Source organism: Nannobrachium achirus, assembly GCF_963921795.1.
Source record: "Nannobrachium achirus genome assembly, chromosome: 3".
Lineage (NCBI taxonomy): Eukaryota > Metazoa > Chordata > Actinopteri > Myctophiformes > Myctophidae > Nannobrachium > Nannobrachium achirus.
This window is the reverse complement of record NC_137812.1, coordinates 66,401,254-66,424,351: the sequence shown is the minus strand read 5'-3', so window position 1 is coordinate 66,424,351 and position 23,098 is coordinate 66,401,254. Positions and strand designations below refer to the sequence as shown.

Here is a 23,098-nt window from a genome sequence, read left to right as displayed (position 1 = left end):
AAAGGCAAATTAAAAGCATGCAAATAATTGCTCTGCCAAAAAGGAAGAACAAATTCCAAGAAGGAAAAGTAGAGTTCATAACATTTAAACATTCAATTAGGTAATTATAATATGCCAAATTAATAAAAAAGGACTTAAAAGAAGTGAAAGATATTTTTCATCCATTCGGTAAAAGACTACAAGTCAGTGGCACTATGTGGCATGTAATATTTGACAAACAATATGCATACAGTGCTTGCTTTCTCGGGTTTCAATCCTACTAGTAGGCCTTGTATCTGAACTGTGCTTTTCCTACCCGAACTAAGTATTCAATCAAAATCAAGTACAGATCTACAGTACAGATCACAGTGTGTCTCGTGCCACACTGCGGGCTTGTACATCTATTTTTTTAAATATTTGAAAGGTATTGGAATCTCTTTTAACACAGATTTTCCCTTCTGGGGGTCTCTGGCACAAAACATTTTCGGATGGCGGTCCACAGCCAATTATGTATCAATTTGGGGGTCCTTGACATAACGTTTGAGAACCACTGGTGTAAAGTCACATTTATCCAAGTACTATGTATGTACGTACATGTACTACCTCGGAGTTACTACAGGGGGTCCTCCAAATCTTTGAGTGATAGAAACTCTTTTTCTCCTTTTTTATATTAACCACTTAAACCCTTCCTTGCATCCATATTCTGATAACTTTAGCCAAAAATAGCAGATCTACAAGCTCACAACGCCTCGCAGCGCAAGGCATTGTGAGCTTGTAGATCGTCTATTTTTGGCAAAGAGCTTTGGTGTAGAGGGGGAAAAGAGCAGACTAAGTACAGAGTGAAAGGTCAAGTTAGTATTGACGGTTCAGGTGGTTCAATATCTGAAAACACAACAGTGACATGAATCCAAAATACACTGATGATTGTGCTGTCAAAAGATGAAACCAAATGGAATCTATGAACAGGTTGTGGGGGTCCCTGCTTCATCTCTCTCTCAGCTAAGGGGTCCTTGGCCTGAAAATGTTGAAGACCCCTGCTTTATACTTCTACTCCCCCACATTGATAACATAGGCTAGATGAGAACCACTGATCTGCTACTGTTGTCTCCTAAGTAGTCTCGCGTAGTGAGACAACTATTCCACAATCTCCCAGTGCTATATAGAGTCCCGGAGACAGACACACGGAAGCTGGCATCTGATCTTCACTTCCGTTCACATATTTTAAAATATCTTTACGTTTTCTTTTTTAATTTCCATTTCTGCTTATCAGCAAGCTATATAAATGCTTATAGATGATTTCGATTTATACTAGGATAGTGGGGAGGTTGCTTCATATCTGCTTTATCGCTTGCCCATGATCAGAGCTGCCATGCTCCAGACTGTATGACCGGAAGCATCTGAAAATTGTGGAAGGCAACAGTCTGGCCACGAGAGTAACTCCTGAGCAGCTCCAGTGGAGCAGTTGGTGGACCATGGGGGATATTGTTGGGGGCAATTCGACAAAAAATGCCTTGAGAAATCTGTAGTTCTCAAACCTTTTTGTGCGAATGATCCACAAATTGAGATTTCAGAATATATTCGATATTATTATTATTTTATTTTTTTGAGAACCACTGTTCCAAATCATTGTTCTAAATCAGGGGTGTTCAACAGGGGGTCCGGGACACCTAGGGGGTCCTCAGAGTTACTACAGGGGGTCCTCCACATCTGTGTGATAGAAACATTTTTTCTCCTTTTTAATATTAACCACTTGAACCTTATAGTGTCCATATTGGGAGAACTTTAGCCAAACTGCGAGGCGTTGTGAGCTTGTAGATCTGCTATTTTCTGCAAAGAGCTTTGGTGTAGAGGGGGAAAAGAGCAGACAAGTACAGAGTGAAAGGTCAAATTTTGACAGTTCAAGTGGTTAAATATCTGAAAACACAAATTGACATGAATCCAAAATACACAGATGATCGTGCTGTCAATAGATGAAACTATATGGAATCTGTTAACAGGTTGTGGGGGTCCCTCCTTCATCTCTCTCACCACTAAGGGGTCCTTGGCCTGAAAAAGATGAAGACCTCTGTTCTAAATCAAAACATATGATGCTTTATAAATAGCTAAAACGAGACAGATGCTCTTCCGAGCTTTAAGGGGTTAAGTTCCTGTGATTTGAACTGGTGACCTCTGGGTAACATGCTCTCTTCGCCAGGCTTGCAGTTTCCCCATTAAGAATTCATCTGCTCGGCACTTTATTTATGTATTACGACACAAATGCAGCTTCTGCTGCCTGAGACACTCATCCCAGTGGTCAGACGCAGATAAACATTTATAGCACATTTCATATCAGCCAACATTTGGGCCACAAACCCATCCGCACGCAAGTCCAGCTGACCATACAGCAGATAATGATAATAGCCATTATAGTTATGGGTTCATGCTTCACAAGTTCATTCCAAATGAATTATTATTTTAATCAACCCTTTGTTTATGAATGCATCGTTGAATTTGATTGCTGCCGCAAATGGACAATACTCCCGTTGCCCGTATCGTAAAATCTGGCTCATTACTCTGTTAGTTAGCATGTTATACAGCGGAGCCCAGACAAGAGAAACAATGCAAAGCAGTTTTAATTAACTCCCCGGTCAAAGTGATACTCAGTGCGTGGTAGGGATGGGACGATACGCAATATTATCGTTTATCGTGATAAAAAACACTCACAATTGTATCTTGGAGATTTAATGTATCGTGATATCGTCCTCCGTCATGCACTGAGATCAATTCAACTTTTACTTGCCGAGCTGCATACCCGCTACCACTTAAAGGACAACTTTGTTTTTTTACAACAAGGGTTCATATTTTAGATTGTAATTAAAGAATATAAAAGATGAGTGTTAAAATTATTTCATTTACTTCTTTCTATTGTTTTAGAGATTCTTATTTCAGTGGTTGGGGGCATGCGTACAAGTGGCTAAATATGTCATTTTACACAGAATAAGCCCATTCCCAAGATACAATGCAACCTTTCATGGTTGGATGTGACTTATGGGGGCTAGAAGTGTTACTGTAAATAGCAATAAAGAAACTGTTGGCTTATTGTGTCTAAAAAGACATATTTAGCCACTTGGTAACGCGGTAAACGCGATAAAACAATAGAACAAAGCAAATGATAACATTTTGACGCTCACTTTTTCTTTTCTCTAATTACAATCTAAAATATGAACCCAAAAACAAAGTTGTCCTTTAAACCCTCTATAATTGGTAAAAGGTACTTATAATATACGTACTTGATACAGTATTCTTTTCACTCGCCAACAAATCTCTTTGCCAAAAAATAGCCGATCTACAAGCTCACAATTGTGAGCTTGTAGATCTGCTATTTTTTGGCAAATGTTCTGCCACAGGATAATGGATTTTGATTATCGTGATAATATCATAAATCGTGATTTCTTTTGTCACAATAATCGTGATATGAAATTTTCCTATCGTCCCATCCTTAGTGCGCGGTGCTTTTTATCAGGGAGGTCTGAGTCGGTCTGGAGGGATGGGAGTTCATGACTACGGTTAATCAAACCAAATCAGTGAAGTTCATCCTTTGAGGTTTAGAAGCTTGGTTCAGCATTCAGCATTTTAAAAGCCGCAATCTGGAACATATTTTGATGAATAAAACATTATTTTAACCAATCTGTATGCCAGCGCATGTTTAACACTTTGCCGTCCGAAATAGAATGGTGGTTGGTAGATTAGCCGTGAAATTTCTATTATTGTATTGTGATCTGAGACATAATATTATGTTTATAAACATGAGCCCGCCGACCCTCCTTCTTGGACAGCGCCGTTGTTTTTTCTTTTTTTTCCCCCCCAGGTCATTAGCTCACCGTGATTTTCTCGATCTCCGTTGGGATAGAGTGGTGGTTTTGGCCGAGCATCGATCTCCCCGTGCGTTTCGCGTGCGCGATCCGCGCGCATAACGATCCATGCATATAGTCCAGGAGTGACTGAACAGTCGATGTGTCCACTTTGGATAGCCTAGCACCTAGCACTCCAGCTCTGCTAGTGCTAACGTCCAAACAACAAGTGGGTGGGAGGAAGGAAGGCTGAAGAAGGAAAGGCCATGAGAGTCACTTCTGTTCATGTCAGAGCAGCCACGAGCCACCGATGGACGAGTGGTGACTAGGGAAGGTTAGACGATCGCCGATTTTCGGATGAAAATCATTTATTTCGGTAAATACGGGAAAGTACGGGAAAAGACAATTGGCTACCCCTCCCCCCCTAGGAAGTCTGATATAGTACGGTTTTAATATTAAGGGGCTCCCCGTGGCTTGGAAAGGGTTAATACAATATAACTAGAACATATCGCAGCGGTTGGAGGTAGGTGGTCTTTGTGGGTGGGCTCTTGGTGTCTGGAAGGCCACCTACTGGAGGAAGTAGTCCTGCCTCAAGCTCATAAGACCATGCAGTTATAACACAAACAATGCCCAAATTTGGAGAGGACTGACATCACTGATACCTCTGGGTTCTCCAACATTACTTCTGAGACTCCTACATTCAATCCCTCATATACAGCCTCAAATTGCAACACTAGAGTTTTTGTAATTGGATGAATCTAGTGTTGCAATACCTCTCATAGGCAGCCATAGCCGCAAATTGCAACACTAGATTTTTTTTAATCGGTTGAATCTAGGGTTGCGATACCTCCCAGCCAATGCATCAAAACATTTTTTTGCTATCTGATTGTATTAAAATACGTCAAAGTCACCAATATTGGGTCTGTATGGAAAGCTTGGAGTATCCTCTTTCTATCTGCAAAGTGTTTGTTTCATAAAAACCCAGTGTAGGCAGGCCTAATGAGTTATATCTGTCAATAAATCCAAGCAGACATGTTTTTGGTGTTGAACTTTGGAAGTGCTCGTCTTCTATAACGCCATGTCCCGCTTCCTCCTGCATTAGGCTATGTGACATTTAGAACCAGCTGGTACACAGGACCACTGAGTGACTTCCCACGAGCGCTTCCAAACTCCAGCACTTAGAAAAAGTAATCACCTGAACTGAATTTCTTGACAGAAAGTAGCTCATAACATGTCTACGCTGGGTTTTTATGAAACAAACACTTTGCAGATAGAAAGAGGATACTTCAAGCTTTCCATACAGTCCCAATATTGATGAGATTGACATTGTTTAATACAATCAGATAGCAAAAAACTGTTTTGATGCATTGGCTGCCTATGGGAGGTATTGCAACCCTAGATTCAACCGATTTAAAAAAAATTCTAGTGTTGCAATTTGCGGCTACATTCAATCCCTCATATACTGTGCACACCCCCGGGCAAGGTCCTAGTTTTATATAACCTACAATGAATCAAACACATTCATCATTCAATTCAAATAATCAGTCCAATTTGCAAATGAACAGAAAAAAATATATATCAAACCTGTTTTTTTGCCCCTTCCTCAGTTCACAAGAGTAATGTTCCTTTAAAGTTCCTTGGATGATTCCACTGAAAATATTCCAAAGTAATCCAGTCCTTTGATCCTTTCATCTGTTTCAGTTCATATCCACCATCAGAATATCTTTTTACTTTCAAACAAGCTTCCATTATTTAGGTCTTAAAGTTTATCAGACTATTCATGTAGTCCTTGATTTGGATTACAGAGTCTCTTTGTCAAACCACACCAAACACATTTCACAGCCAAAATGGAACCCCCATATACTTCCTGGAACTTCCTGGTACCTCACTTCCTGGAACAATGTTCTTTTTTTTAAACCAGTGATCAGTGAGACAGTGAGACAGAGAATGAATGGATATCTTCATCAAAACAAACAAAATTTTCCCATATAGCCTACACTACATTTTGGTGTTAAAGATTCAACTATCTTGTGAATAAAACCTATCCATCCCCAGGAAATCTATATCTGACCACCTGATGACCTTTCTTCCAGGCCAAGGCTTTATCCATTAGAAATGGATTATAATCGCATCTTTGATGTATTTACAAACGGAATTCCCCATGGGCAACCAGTGACTTCCAGGAGAGTCTGAATGGCAACCGAGGAAGGTTGGTGACGCTGGAGAGACGGCTGACCTCCAGGAAAGACCGGCAGGGTAACAGGGGCCAGCAACCCCTGTTATAGCACTCGCAAGAGGGCACCAAGCAAGCTGCAGAACGTACAATAGAGCAATACCTCTGGAGTCTCCTGAGAGGAGAGGGGGAAGAGACACTCGCTAGGACAGATTCAACAGCAACAACAAGGACAGTGACACAGACACACCATCATGGTGTGGATTTGCTCGCATGTCCGTAGAGTAAGAGACTGTGGGGGGTCGTGGAATGGCCGGGCCGGTCAGGGGCTGCTTTTCACTGTTGTACAGACAGCAGTTGTGTTGTGGTCACTGATTGGTAAAAAAGTAATTGAAACTAAAAACTAAAAACTAAAAACTAAAAACGCGGCCCCTCAAACATTAGGGATGTGTGTCAATGTGCCTAACATGATTAAAATAAAGTTTGAAGTTCAGTGGCTTTATTTAGGAGGGGGAGTGTCTGATTAAATTAATATCAAATACCTGTATCTAAGTATTGCTTTAAACCCTATATTTTGTTGACTGGCGTCCCCCAGAGGTGTGTACTAGGACTGGTCATTTTCCATCTACATCAAATCTCAGACGAAAATAGCAGATCCACAAGCTTGTAGATCGTCTATTTTCACTGAATGTTCACCTATATTTGCAGAATGATTACCTTTTATGCCATGCTGCCCAGATATGGAACACCTAGGATCAGGTGGCTAAATATGATTCATCAAAGGGCCTGTAATTCTTCTTCGAAAGAGAACAGCTTCCAACAGCTCGCAAATCATCATTGTTGTAGTCTGGACTCAATCATACAGGATTTTCATCTTCCAAGTACGTTTCACATGTTTAATACATGTGTCTCGAGCTATTGAAATGGATGACTCCACGGCTACGACGTACTCATTCTTCCTTCCCTGTCCTACATTGCAGTGCTAGTCCTCAAACGGAATCATTATCTCAGTTTAAGTAAGCCCCGCAGTAGCAATAAAGAAATATTGGCAACAGAAGAACATGTAATGTGGGCAGTATAAATGAACGACGGAGACAAATCAGTTACCCAGATTTCCTTTTCATCTTCTTCATTCGTTTCTATATCTGCACGTGTCTGGACCAGCACAGTTATGACACTGTGCAACACATAATTTTTAACGCAGCCACTTTAAATTATTCACCACCTTTGCAATTTTCATGAGGTAGGTGATTACATAGTGAAATGGTACTGCGGGCAAAACAGGAAACTGTTTCTGCGCAGCATTAACAGTGCCGCTGCATTTGGCAGCAGCGACAACCCGGCTCAACCGAAACAGAAAAGTTACTTCTTTTCGAAGATATTCTAAATTCAGCTCAGGCGTTTCTGCCCGTCTAAAAATGTCTTCCCCGCTACTCATTTTCAGTATAACGTCTTCTAATGAGGGTCGTGACCCACGGCTGGGCACATGCTAAAAAGCAGGAAGAGATTTTTGTGTAGGGAGAGTGTGGGAGAGCTTCATGAATAATGGAGAGAGACATTTAAAGTCGTTTCAAAACTACAGCGCACAGAGGGGCTTCAGTTTAATGGTTTGGTCAATGGCTTCAATTGTGTCAATGGGAGTTTCTTAATGGTCAATCTTGGAGGAAAGTCCTGTGATCACATGCCAGATCTTAAAATGGAAAATAATTATATATAATATGTATTAAGGGGTAATTTCTAGAGTTGCTTTCATTCATTTCATTGTAAGATTAGGGCTGTACTGTAGAACTGTGTAAGAAATATTATGTTGCTGCCGGTACTGTACATCAGGGGTTTTCAAAGTGGGTGACGGGGCACCCTGGGGTGCCGCGACGGCAGTCCAGGGGTGCCGCAAGATCATTTGATAATATTTGGAATTTATTTGGACACTTGAAAAAATTATTTAGTATCATTTTAATCTTGAAGTACAAAGTTATTTTCTGTCTGTAATAACCAAAATGGCTATTATCTCAACGTTTTCCTCGCAACATAATCACTAAAATATCGTCACTGTTGGGCAGAAACCTCGTATCTCCAAGTTTCAAATGTTTACGTCTTTTGTCCTGCTTCATCATACAAGACCGTCACACAAAACTAGTGAAAACAGCCGATCTACAAGCACATCGCGAGGCGTTGTGTGCTTGTAGATAGGCTGTTTTCACTAGTTTAGTACATTTTATAGATGATAAATACAAAACGGTTTTGGACATAGGCCTACAGGGTTTCCACCCGACAACGACGATATGCTATAAATATGCTGAAAAAAGGTGCTGGGAGTGAAAATTATAATGTAGGGGTGCCTCAGATAAAAAAAAAACATGTATGGGGAGCCCTGTGGATCTGCTATTTTGGCAGAAAGTTCGCCCACAGAATAGTGGCACTATAGGGTTCAAGTGGGTGAACAACACTACAAAAGCACCTTAACTAACGGCTCAATGATGTCCGGCGATGAGCCAAACAGAACCTGGCAGCGTGTGTAATTATCTGTCTAGTTCACCAAACACTGAGCACTTTGCTAAGGAGAAACCTATTATGCCGTCAACATCCCTGAGCATGTGACAAACAACAGTTTCGTTGGATACAAGCATTTACAACCATGGTGTGGGTTAAACATATATTTTAAAAATGTTTAGTTTTTTGAAGCGGTGAAAGCCGCTTCCAAGGAGTGGCTTTGTGTGTCCCGTACATGTACATATATGGTCATTCCAGTCCAGAATGAACAGGTTTTGTCTGTCCCGTACATGTCCCGTGCATGCAAAATTGAGGATTGGTCAAACTTCACATGACAATTTGGCCCTCCAGATAAAATCATTCATTCATTCAGAATTCATAAAAATATAGAACTAAAGCACATAGAAAGTATAGATCTAGAACACAGAGTTCATAGCTCTAGAACACATAGAATAAAAATTCACCGCTTCACTTCGAACTGAGGTTTGATTTTTTTTTGTATTTATGTATATTATGTATACAGTATATATTGAGGAAGAAATGATATGGCTTCTTATATCTAACCTTTATATCGTCACTGTCGGGCAGAAACCTCGTATCTCCCAGTATCAAGTTTGAACGTTTTTTTTCACCAAGTAAAGCCCTGCTTCGTCATACAAGGCCGTCGCACAAAAGTAGTGAAAACAGCCAATCTACAAGCGCACAACGCCTCGCGGTGCGAGGCGTTGTGTGCTTGTAGATCCGCTATTTTCACTAGTTTAGTTCATTTTCAAAATGATAAATACAAAACGAACGGTCATGGACATACAAGGTTTCCACCCGACAACGACGATATTCACCATCACTTATAATACTACTACATTACATAATGACATTTGGCAGCTTGTAAGAGCCTACAGTAGATGTCTCCACTAGGCCTGATAGCTGTTGTTTGGTACAGCTTATCTTGTTATGGTTCAGCCTGTCCTTGAAGCAGCTACAGTACAGTATAACTGTGATCTCTGCCCTGGTGCTCTTGGCAGAACTGCTGTGCCACTGACCGAAGTGTTATTGTACTTCTCCCCATGATATCATGTAAAATAAAGCATACCATTCACCACCTAAAACAGGGGTCTTCACCGTTTTCAGGCCAAGGACCCCTTAGTTGAGAGAGAGAGAGAGAGAGAGAGATGAAGCAGGGGCCCCCACTACATATTGTATAAAATTGTGTTGCAGATTTTCATCGATTTCAGATAGATTCATAGACTTGTTTGACAGCAGTCTCTGTTGGATGTGTCAATGTGTTTTTTCAGACATTTAACCACTTAAATTGTCGATACTTTGATCTGCTCTTTTTTTAAACCTCTTCACCAAACCTATTTGCCAAAAAATAACCGATCTACAAGCTCTTAAATCTAACCTTTATATCACTGTCGGGCAGAAACCTCGTATCTCCCAGTATCAAGTTTGAACGTTTTTTCTCCAAGTAAATCCCTGCTTCATCATACAAGGCTGTCACACAAAAGTAGTGAAAACAGCTAATCTACAAGCACACAACACCGCGGTGCGAGGCGTTGTGTGCTTGTAGATCAGCTGTTTTCACTACTTGTAAATCACTAGCTTGTAGATCTACTGTACAAGCTAGTTTTCACTAGCTTGTAGATCTGCTATTTTTGGCTAAAGTTCTCCTCAGAATAGGGATGTGAGGGTTAAAGTTGTTCATTTAAAACCCACTTTTAAAGACCTCTGACCTAAAATATTGTCTCATTGACAATATTTGTCACACTGCTGATTAGCAAGACCCCCCCTGTTGCTCCTCTCCTCCTACAGTACATCAGTGCGTGGGAAGTCCCCAAAATACCAAACACACGTAGGCAGGGACAAATATGTAACTTCGCCTCCAGGAATTGTCAATTCACCTGTTCACTGCGCACCTCAAAACATTCTGCCTGCCCCCAAACATAGTACTTTTATGGTGCTTGGCCCCAGACTCCAGAATTCCACTTAAAGAGGTGGTGCCATGATTTCCCCCCCTCTAAAACATGATTATCAGGTATTATGATTATACTAGGAGGAAGATTTTTTCCAAAAAGGTATACAGAAAGAGTTAAAATTGGGTTTTTATGTGGCCACACCCCCAGTTCAAGTATGCATGGATGTCATGGTGGGTGGTGACCCAGCTGAAGTTAGCCACACCCCACAGTGTTGGGTGAATGGTAATTAGGGGAGGAGTTGATTCTGTTATGTAAAAGTATCTGTGTTTTTTAACTGACACTTTTGACCACAAGGTGGCAGCCTCCAAGAGAAAACAAACAAATACCAAGAGAATACATAATTGCTCATAGGGGGTCCAATGATGTACTTTCAACCTCCTAGACACATGAAAAACTATGGCACCACCTCTTTAAACAGGTAAAATGTGCCATGAATGAATGGATGAATGAATGAACTTTATTTATATAGCACCTCTTCACAGCACGAATGCACAGAGTGCTTTACAGATACACAATATAAAAGTAAGCTCTACAGTTGCAGAGATTAAAAAATAAATAAACTCTACAGTTGCAGAGAAGACACCAATAAATTAAAAACACCCCACAGTAACAGCGAATACAAAAGAACAGTAAAATCAGGGATGCATAATAAGTGACCAAAGGCCTGTCTGAACATGTATGTTTTCAGATGCCTCTTACATACATACAGTTACAGTAATCTAGCCTGGGTGAGATGAATGCATGTACGGCCATTTCAATGAAGACTTAATCTGTGGTTAGCTTTTATAACGGGGGTTGGTTTATTGATCCCTATTATTAGTTAATTTCTCATTTTTATAGTCATTACAGCCCTTCCATCTGTTCCAAAACAGGGGCGTCAATTGGGAATGGCAGTGCTGCAGCTGCCATACCCTGGTCCAGGGGGGGAAATAAAAGTTACTTTTAAATATAAATCTATGAATGTCTCTTTGTCTATCTGTGCTGGTTATTATGTTGTTAAATTACAGTAAAATAACTACAAATGCAAAATGTAACAAAATGGGTCACTTTAATAAGGTACTTAATGTACTTCTTAAAATAAATGTAAGAAGTACCTGTTGCTAAGGTATGGCAACATGACTGGTGTCTTGCACGTGCACCTTTGCGCGCGTGCAAGACACCAGTCATGTTGCCAAACCTTAGCTTTTTCTGAACTGACGCCACTGTTCCAAACTACATCTTTAATACTTGTTTGCTGGTGAATGTCAAATACTCTGTCAGACACACATGGCAGACGCATGTTGTGTGTGTTCATCAGTACCCTTGCATACATAACATTTGTTAAGTGCGTGCTTTGGAGTCTCGGCACATACGTTAGGAGAGAATGTGTGCCTGAGGCAAACAGCGGTTAGCATTTAGAAGAATTAAGGACTGTCAGCCTTGCTCTGTTGGGCAAGGGGAGTCCTTAAATCTCCCGGCCAGGACCATCCATCTTTGTCCACGGCTTCAGCCCGGAGAAAGATAGATGCATTCAATAAATGTGGTCTTGAGAAATCTGCAGGAAATGATTAAGAGTGATAAATGGGGACAAGGGATTTTTGCAGGACCTGAGTTTCATTTGACATCCATTATATCATCAATTTTTTTTCAAGTCTTTTCAGAGTGCACAGTAGTGGCAATGGCTTAAGTTGGCTATTCTCTGTTATAAGTTCCTCTCCCATATAATCATTAGGTTCATTGGCAGGTGCAGAAAGGGCCTCATAATTTAACTTTTTTCAGATGATAATACAAACCCTATGTTACGCTGTTTGTTATATTAAAAGGAAATTAACAAAATATTTGTTGTTCACCTATATCAGGGGTAGGCAACCTGCTGTTATAGAGCTGCATGTGGCTCCCTGTTGCTTGGGAAAAGATCTTCTTTTGTTTTTACGTTTATTATTGTAATAGGCATACAGTTGTTCTTACATTTTCCTATTGTAAAGGAAGAAAGGGTCACATATACACCAGATAATAACACAAAGTACATTATTGAAGTAAAATAAAGAATGTATTAATGCTTGGACATACTGTATCTGTTTGCTTGCACCACCAACGCTGCTTGCTTTACTGGTATACTTATCTGCTTTGAGAAATTAGCAAACAATATAAAAAAAAAAGTCATATTGAAAGACATTTCCAGAAAAAGCACAAAGAAGCAAACATACTGTAATTGTGCAGCTCCTGACAGATTTTGTATTAATTATTTTGACAGAATTGTCTCTTTGGATAATAAAGGTAGCCTTCCCCTGACCTATATTATAACATGCCCAGAAAAGATATGCTTGGCTTTAACCAATTCATTAGTTAAAGCCACTTGTCCTTTATTCTTTGTGTCTTCTGTTCCTTATGCATTGCATATATTTTTACTTGCATTGTTGTTGTTTTTCCTGTTTCTATACTCTATAAAGCACTTTATACTAAAAGTGTTTAGTAAAAGTGCTATTGCTATACAAATGAAGTTTGTTATTAAAGTTTATGAAATAATCATGCCGATGGTGGGAAAACTAGTACAAACTCAAAATGCAGATGGGGAAAACCAACCAGATTCAATGTGTTCCACTGTTGTGTCAAATGAAATCTGTGTTGGAGTGGGAGGATGTCTGTAGGGGCCATGCTGTCATATGAGTCACCGCCGTGTTCCTTTACAACTATATGTGAAGACAGGGGCTAAACCAGGTTGTCAAACCTCCAGAGATCACAGAACCTGTATGAGAGTGCATCAAAGGCCAGCACTTTGATGCAAGTGGGTCCATAATGCAGTTTCCTACAACATCCTGTTCTCCCCCCCTCCACTATTTCAAAAAATGATTCATGTTGTTGTTAAAGAAGTATTTTTTAATACTATACGCATCAGTCTGAGATGTGTTGTGTGGGTAGTACATGAATAACACAAGAACAGAACAACTCCCTGTGACAAAACTATATTACACTGAACGAATGAATGAATGAATACCATAAAATACTTATAAAGTGATGTTTATTTATTTATTTACTTAATATTATTTATTTATGCAATTATGGAGACTTGGATTTGTGATTAACAGCCGAAATGCATGACAGACAAAAAGCAAGGAAGGATTCAGACTTTTACATGTCACATGGCAGGTGTACAGATGTACAACTGTGCGTGACACTTGCAGTGTAAATATTGGTTACAGAATATAGAAGGAACAAGCAAAACAAGGAACTATATTACTACTAATAATGTGAGTGTAGTGTCAAAATGGATGCATGTTTAAAAATAGAAATACAATGAAGCAGTGATATTGCAGCAGGTACAGTATACAGTAGAATCACAGTCTCCTGTGTGTTGTTAAATAGCAATACAATGGGGCAAAAAGGCTTCTGGTGCAAGTGGAGAAAGATTGCGAGAAGTAGAATAGCAGCAGAACAGACTCATCTGCAGGTGAAACATCACTCAGCAGCAGATATCAAACATGTCAGTGTATACAGTACATGACAGTGCCAGTGCAGCGGCAGCAGAGCGCAAAAATAACAATCCTAAGTGGCGGCCTGCATGTGTCACCATGAGCAACATGGTCTTTTTCACCATGTGTGTGGTGAGTGCAGGGACATGCTGGGCCCCTGATTCAGCCCGGGAAAAAGAGTTGCCCGGGAAAAAGAGGCCCTCATTGCGTGCTATAGAGAGAGATCTCTCTCTATAGCGCTGCTGCTACTCAAAGATTTGCCATTTCAGATTATGACAAGTGACAAGCCAGTGGGCCAATCACATGAGTTATATTTCGTCATTGTCGGGTGGAATGTCCTAAACCGTTTGTTTTGTATTTATCATTTTAAAAATGATTTAAACTAGAAAACAGCCGATCTACAACGCCTCGCACCGCAAGGCGTTGTGTGCTTGTAGATCTGCTGTTTTCACTATTTTGTGCGACAGCCTTGGAGATACGAGGTTTCTGTCCGACAGTGTCGATTTACTTACTTTGTTGCCCGGCCCCCAAAATGGAACGAAGGCCGACATTTCATTTTAAATTTTTTCCTTATGGCCGGCCGTTCGGGAGTTGTCCCGCTTTTCCCAATGGCCAGCACGTCCCTGGGTGAGTGTGGCCCATTTGAGCTCCTCAGCGATCATGTGTATGCCGATGAACTTAAAATCACTGACCCTCCCACTGTCGATGTAGATAGATAGTAGATATACATAGATCACCTCAGCCTCTTGTAGTCCAGGATCAACTCCTTGAGGCCCTATTTAGATGATCTATGTGCAGATTCCGAACACAAGGTGCATTGCAGGTGGATTACAGGCGGCAACGGCCGGAACCACCAAACCGAACCACCAGTTCACCTCCAAAATGTTTAAAGTATAGACCCCCTATGGGTCCGGGACACATAGGGGGTCGTCAGAGTTACTACATTGTAATCCTATTAAATCGATTCATCAACAGAGCATAGAATATTAGCACATTAATGGATGGGTCCAGTGAGGAAGGCAGCATGGAATAAATGTAGTCACTTACTGACAATAGCTTTGTCATCGTCATTCAGACATGAACGAAACCTACTGTACAAAGTCATTCAGAAACTAGAGATACTGTTCGCTCGTACTATATTCTGCAGCGTGCTACCTGTCATGTGAAGCTCAACCAATACTCCAGCTAACACCACTCCCAGATTTTCCACACCTCATTGGCTAAGAGCCCTGCCTTTGTACTGTCTGCGACGGAACTCACACAACGGAACTCACTCTATAAGTAATGAAGATAACATACTGGTCTCGCCTTTTCAGGCGAGCCCACAACAATCACACTTCTGCAGCGTCTGGTACAGTGTATAGTGATCTCCAAAATGGTGGAGATCTTGAGGCCTGTGGAGAAAAGGAGTTATTGAATGATTGAACTCTCCTACCAGCTGGTCCGCATACGACTGGAATGCTGCGATGCTGTCAGGGCCTGCGGCGTAACGGGTGTGTTCACATGTAACGCTCTGCACACGTCAGCCTCCGATATGGTTAATGGTCTGGCCTCCTCAGGTGGTGCTGACACGGGCTGGTTGCTGTTGGCAGGCACGTGCACACATAGACATGTGTGCACGTGCTAGACATAGAGCCCCTGCCCTTTATCTGTCTGCAAAAACAGCCCTTTCCAGACCATAAATGCATTTTTTAATATGGTGAAAGAAATGCAAATGCCCTCTTTCCATGCCATATCTGAAGGCAGCATTCAATAGAATTGCCTTGTCAAAACTCTCCTGAACTTGAAGGCAGCATCTTATGTTGAAAGAATTACGCCACATCTTCTGTATTGACTTGATTATGCTTAGTTTAGTCACAGTGTGGTATCAAGTACCGAAAATAGCCGACCTCCAAGCTCACAACGCGTCGCTGTGAGCTTGGAGGTCTGCTATTTTCAATATTTTCACCAAAAGGCCCTTTTAGGAATTTCAGCCCCTGCCTCTCTAACATTCGCTGCACGTCCCTGGGTGTTGGCGCTATTAGTCTAAACTTGGAGAAAAAGATGAGGCTGGCAAAAAAGATGAACCAGGCTTTCTCTTGTGAGCTTGTGGGGAAAAATAGAAAGCAAAAGAGAGGGGAAGGAAAATGTAATATTTTCATCTATAATGAAATGCCCAAAATAGTGACAATGGGGTTAAAATGGTTATTCTTTTTTACAGGACAAACAAGAAACAACAGCTGATTTTGACAGCTACAGTACAGAACTAAATTCTTACTCTACACTTGATGCCAATAGCTAGCTGAGTTAGCTACAGCAGGTATATAGCAGGCACAATGTTATTTACTATTCCAGTGATGACCATGGCTGCGTTTCATGGACAAATGTGTTGCTAAACCTCTAACTGATTGCGCATTCATGACTTTGAGAAATGTGCCATGGTACCGTATAAGCGAGATAATGCACTGTGAGCAAGTCATAGTTATGAGAAAATAACTGCACTTCTGGGAAGTATACTGTATACAGTAGCACTCCCCCCTCACCCCACCCCCTGTGATGTGGTTGTTTTCTCATAACTGACATTCTCCTCCCAGTGCGTGATCCCTTATACACAGTACAGTAGCCTAATACTGTCACAGCGATGTGGACATTATAGCCTGTATAATGTGCAGAGATTAGGTTTTTAAAGTTCTTTTTTCGGATGATGCTAGCAATGGCTTTGAGATGTGTGCTGAAAACATGGCCTGCTTCAGGACTTTGGGGGAAAGGCAATGCTTTCTCTGGGACATATTAATTCTACAACCAGACAGCCCGGCGTGATTGATTCAAAGTCTATTCTTAGTTGGCATTTAGCTTAAATGATTTTCAGCTCCAACTGTCTCTCTGTCGGTTTCTCGTGTCCCTTTCTCTCTCACTGTTGGTATGTGTGGCGCTGTCCGTCTGTCTGTCTGTGTCTCTGTCTGTCTGTGTCTCTGTCTGTGTCTCTGTCTGTCTGTCTGTCTGTGTCTACCCTTTCCTTTCTCTGTCCCTTTCTCTCTTCTCTGTTGTTTTCACCCTCTTCAGCAGCACTCTCTCCTCATTTCTCAGTGTGAAGAGCAGGGTGACTAAGGAAAGCTGCCTTTCCAGTTGCCAAGCTTGGATCACGATCTGGTTATGGACAACCTGCTCCTTGTAGCCGTGAGCTCACAGCTCCTTTCACTCCTATATTAGAGATTTGAAGTAGAATACACCAGTGATTGTCTCCACTAGCCGATAGGCATGGGAGAGACACATTGCTGTTAAGAAGACATGGCACCCTTTTCGCATTTAGAGCCACCAGGACCTATACCTGACCTGGTGGAGACCTGTGCTCGGAAGAGCACTGCTTCAAGTTTTCACTTGATTGCTGGCTATTTCACAATAAAGTCCAGTGTAAATTTTTACTATGTGTGCTAGGGCATTAACGACTTGAGATTTTTGCAAGTCGACTCGACTCAGTAAAAAGTTTAGTTGAAGTTGAGTTGAAGTCGACTTTATCGTTTGATGATGTCATCATATCACACATGACCCCCCAATTAGTTTGGGGTGTCCCCAGATGATTAACTTAATGTGAAACATTGTTTTCTCACTCAACTGTAAACAAACCAACATAAAGTTTAATTGTATAGAGGGTATCTTCACATTTCTATAGTGCCAATTTAAGGACTTTTTAATACCTCATTGAACAAATTTTCAAATACTGTAGAGGCAGAAATTGTGAAAATAGCCGATCTACATGCTCAGATCTGCTATTTTCACAATAGAAAGTATTATTTTTTTTATTTTTTTTCAACTTCGACTTTCGACTTTCTCTGGTGGGAGTCGACTTGTGTAATGAAGTCGACTAAGTCGACTTGTTGACTTTTTCGTTAATGCCCTAATGTGTGCTGGAATAAGGATGAGATTATTGAGATGCACTGGACAATGAGTACATGTACTTGAGTACTCAAGTATGTATATGTTTTGAGTATCTGTACTGTAAAAAGTACATTATAAATTAACCATGTTTGCCTAAAAGCAGATGTACAAGCTCACAATGTGCTCCAATGCAACATGTTGTGAACAAGTAGATCTGCTATTTTCACTATTATTGCTATATTCTTTACCCATCACCATCAATGCTTACACTATTGCCAAAGAACATATTATGAGAGGTGCAGAATTAGGTTGAATGTGTTAATATGCAAATGTAATGTGTGATCTGCTCTATCCAGTAAGTTTGCATAAATCTCGGTTATCTCATCTGCAAAATACTGATGACAAAGGCATTTAATTATTCAGCAGTGGACATATGTGCTCATTGATAGCTGGAGGAATGGGCCCTGTGATTTTAAGGAGAATTACATGAAAAAATAGACATCTGCAGCTCAATATCATACTGTGATGTTGCAAGCTCCACCGGCTGTCTGTCCGTCACGTCACACTTTTGCCCTACTCTTATCTCTGCGTTGCCCCTATCCATGCCAAACCTTGCACACACACTCCTTGGATGGCAACTCACAACCTCCACCCCTCATTTCTCACATTTCTCTAGCGCCAACATCCGGCCGATTTTTGCAAAACACATCTTTGGACACTGCTCCTATACAGATTTTGCCCTAAAATCACACAAAGCGGTACACAGTATCTCTAAAGTCATGTCATCAACATGGATCTGTCCCATTTCCCATATTCCCTCCTGATCGGCTACAATTGCCTTCCAAAGTTTGTGTATGCGACGTGACGGTCGCCTATCTCCCCATTAGGGAGTCTTACTGGTACTGTAATGTCTGTACGCAGTGCAATGCTGATTCCTTTCCCACTTGGGTTTTCGTTGCTGTCAATTAGAGAGCTTGTATGTCCAAAACCATCCCTGTTTTTGTTATTATTTTTTTAAATAGTGAAGATAGCCAAGATCAGCTATTTTTTACTCCTTTTCAAGTCATGTCATCAACATGGCTCTGTCCCATTTCCCATATTCCCTCCTGATTGGCTACAATTGCCTTCTAAAGTTTGTGTATGCGACCTGATGGGCGCTTATCTCCCGATTAGGGAGTCTTACTGGTACTCTTGTGAAGAATTCATTTGACGGTGCAAAAATAGAGTCCAAATAGCTATTGTGTCACAGGGACTACGGTAAATCTTCGTCCGGTTCAGGAGCATTAAAGGTTTTATGTTAAGCTAATGCTTTTCAAAGGGTAATAATGCATAGCTTAATGCGTAATGCATGTATAAATAATGCATAATGTATCCGCTCAATATAAAGTATAGTTTCTGTTTGTAAACCATAAACCAGTCTCTGTGTAGATGGTTCTATGAGCATTACTGTGCGTTACTGATTGTGTGCCAACAAATATACACCAACAAATAATCTTGAGTGTTAATGGTGGTAGATAATTAGTTTGTACCAGTGTAGCCTTGAGTTTGATTTCATCCGCAGTGCTCAGTTAAAATATCTCTGTCCTTCCTTGGATTTAGGACTGCTTAGTGGTGTAAAGTAACTACCGGTAAGTACAATTACTTAAGTACTGTACTTAAGTACACTCTTGAGGTATTTGTACTTTACTTGAGGATTTCCAATTTTCAGTACTTTCACTTCTACTCCACTACATCTCAGAGGCAAACATTGTACTTTTACTCCACTACAATTATTTTAAAACTTAAGTTACAAGTTACTTTGCAGATATGCATTATTGTATTATAAAACATACATTAATCCACTTTAGCCCTATTTTATACCCAGGCCATTTGAAAATAGCAGATCTACAAGCTCAACGCGTCGCGATGCGACGCGTTGTGAGCTTGTAGATCTGCTATTTTCAAACATTTTGTACTTTTACTTTTGGTACTCTAAGTACATTTTGATGCCAACACTTTCATACTTTTACTAAGGTACATTTTGAATTCCGGACTTTTACTTGTAACAGAGTACTTCTACAATGCAGTATTGATACTTTTACTTAAGTAAAACATTTTAGTACTTTTGATACCACTGCTGCTCACTCACTCACTCTGACATTTTTGCTTATGGACTCCTGGCATGTGCATTATAGCATCATAAACAGTAGGGGTGTAACGATATAGTAACTGAATCGAAAAATTGATTTTAATTTGCCATGATCTACTATATCCTTTGCAAAAGCAAAATATCGTACCGTTTTGGCTTTGTATCGTATCGCATCATTTTAAAATGCGGTAGTCGGTACGGAATCGTTTTGCAATGCAAATAATTGTTTGTATGGAAACTAAGTATTTGTGCCTTGTATTTGGCAAATTTAAGAGGGTAAATGAAAAAGAGGGGTCTAATTACCTTTCCATTCCATATAGCTACTCTTGGTCTATCGATTAATGTGTGTAATCTGTGTTCATGTCAAGGTGGGTTTGTCCATATGTGTTGAAATATAATGTCCATGTATTTGCTAGATAGCTTTTACTTCCATAATAATGGATTTTTACACATTTTACAGAGATTTAATTTCTTTGCTAAATAGTTACTATATCGATTTCAAAGCATTGAATCGAATCGTATCGTATCGCCATGAATGAACCAATATCGTCCATGTATCGTATCGTCAACCATGTTTCGTGATGCGTATCATTGTTAAAATGTATCGTTACATCCCTAATAAACAGAGGTCTGCATACATGGGCTTACTGCTGTAAATGTTTCACTGCCAGCATTGAGAAAAAAAGGAACATGTATCTCAGGTGCTACATATAGTGACTGCCACTGGGCATGAGATGTTTCCCCCCCCCCCCCCCCCCCCCAATAAGAAGGCTGACTGTGGGTGAATTGTAGCCTACTGTATATCTTGTCATGAGGTATGTGTTTATCATTTATGCATGTTGGAACTTGTTTTCAGTGTATGTTCAGGAGTAGAGACCACCGTTGCTCTTGTAGATCATCTATTTCTGCTATTCATTGCTTTCAAGTTTTTTTCGTCCTCCTCCACCCCAACGCCCAGCTCCTTCTTCTTCATTTCTCGCTCTTCTTCCTCGATTCTCGCTCTTCTTCCTCGATTCTCGAACTTCCTCTCTACAGTGCAATGGGCAATGACGGAGCAGAGAAGACCGACCACTCCCTGAGTAGAGCAACGATGGCCGTCAGCTCCTGAGACTACACCCCCACCCTGAGTCTCGCCCTACCATTCCACATTCACCTCATTACGTTTTAATAAACTTGTTCAACTTAAAGATGGGGTGCCATGATTTCCCCCCCCTATAAAACATGATTATCTACTATTATGATTATACTAGGAGGAATAATTTTTCCAAAAAAGTGTACAGAAAGAGTAAAAATGATGTTTTTATGTGGCCACACCCACCAGTTCATTGGTATGTGTGGTTGTCATGGTGGGTGGTGGCCCTAGCTGAAGTTAGCCACACCCACATGTGTTGGGTGAATGGTAAAAGGGGAGGGGTTGATTCTATGATGTGATAAGTATGGGTGTTTTTGGAACGGCGCGTCTGACCCAAATAAAAAGAGAATGCATAATTGCTTATAACAACCACACCAGGGGGTCTAATGAAGTACTGTCAACCTCCTAGACACATGAAAACCAGAAAAAGTACAAAACTATGGCACAACCTCTTTAAGTAGAGGTGTGGTCTCTTACTTGTGAAACGTTTATTATATCGTCACTGTCTGGCCAAAAACTCTTAACTCCATTTTTTTGGTTTTTGATTTCTTGGCATAAATCAGGGCTATTGAACACCCTTTACATCGAAGCGCTGGTTAAAATAATATTGAACCAATGGAAAGTAGTAAAAAGTGCTTGGGACAAAACCTCCTAACTCCAGACTTTCTGCCAAACCAGCTAACTCCACCTGATTGGCCCTCTATTTTTGTCATAAATATGTGCTATTGAACACCCTTTACATCTGTGTGTTGGTTAAAATAATATTGAACCAATGAAAAGTAGTAAAAAGCCCTTCGGTCAAAACCTCCTAACTCCACTTGAGTTCATTTTCCCGAAAATGAAAATTTTGGAGGTTTCGGCCAGACAGCAGAGATATATACTGGCTGATACTGACAATAATTAGGCCTCTCTGGCCCACTATACTGTACTTACTTAGTTATTTATCCCCAAAATCATGAAGGCTGAATGAAATGTGTCCAAGATTGTACAGTATTACTGCACTTGTACTGTCTGTCTGTCTGTCTGTCTGTCTGTCTGTCTGTTTGTCTGTCTATCCATATATCTATAGAGCATCGCAGTGAAGTGTTGGAAGTAAACAGCCATTCATTTTCACCATAGGGTTTTTCATTATCAGCCACAAAGTCATAGCAATTCAATGTACACTTACCACTAAGCTGGTGGTTGTAAAATGGTTCTATAATGCTCCTGTAGAACCCCCGAGTATGTATGCAATCACTCTAGTTTTAGTAAAAACTTGGGGCTTCAACTGCGATGCTCTATATCTGTTATAATTCATGCCAAAAGTTAAAAGAAACAAACAAAAAAAGAAACAAAAAGAAAAAAAACAACTGCATTTCTTTTCTCTTAATCAACACATATTCATATGTGCTGAAGTCAGTGGTAATATCAGGTGTACATGACAAACAGACCGCTTGTACTCCGGCTATATCGCTGTCGCTAGATCATAATCTAAGCAGCCGTACGGCACATTACTACTGTATGAGAACAAGCCCCGACAGTGTTATGTTTCCATAATGCATTGGATCTCCATGCCTCCTCATGCATGAGACAACAAGAAAGATGCAGATGCAGAGAGTGTGTGTAGGTGTGAACTGCACGCAGACAAATAGAGGGTGGGAGGGGATGGGATCAGGGGTGTCGCACCAAATTCTAGACCCTGGGTACAAGGATTCACTTAAATTCTTTTGTGCTTTAACTATTGGAAAATAGCAGATACACAAGCTCACAGTGCGGCATCGAGTGGCGCGCTGCGAGCTTGTAGATGTCCTTCTATCCTTCTAAGGTTTTTTGAAAAAACGATGTTTCTATATCAGTGGTGCTTAAACTCTTTCACATGAAGGACCCCCAAAATGATATGTATTTGGCCACGGACGCCCATCTCAAAATATTTAGTTCCAGGGACCACCCAGAAGCAAAATTTGAGTTACAAAAATGTTCGCTTAAAAAATACACATATTCAAATATTTGTACACATTTTCACGACTTTTCAAAAATAGCAGATCTACAGCTGTGAGCTTGTAGATCTGCTATTTTTTCAATAGCTAAAGGCCCCTCCACCTTGGGCCCC

At 40.6% G+C, this 23,098-nt stretch overlaps 1 protein-coding gene across 1 annotated transcript in view; it reads right to left on the bottom strand.

Annotated features, from left to right (window-relative positions):
- sorcs1 (sortilin-related VPS10 domain containing receptor 1) overlaps positions 1 to 19,889 on the bottom strand; it is a gene marked incomplete at both ends in the record, with an annotated part of 457,912 nt that extends 438,023 nt beyond the window's left edge. The window contains 4 exon segments of the mRNA XM_080722749.1: positions 6,146 to 6,157; positions 14,514 to 14,593; positions 15,330 to 15,476; positions 19,882 to 19,889. Coding sequence (XP_080578875.1) covers positions 6,146 to 6,157; positions 14,514 to 14,593; positions 15,330 to 15,476; positions 19,882 to 19,889 — 247 coding nt within the window.
- Positions 19,890 to 23,098: the final 3,209 nt, after the last annotated feature.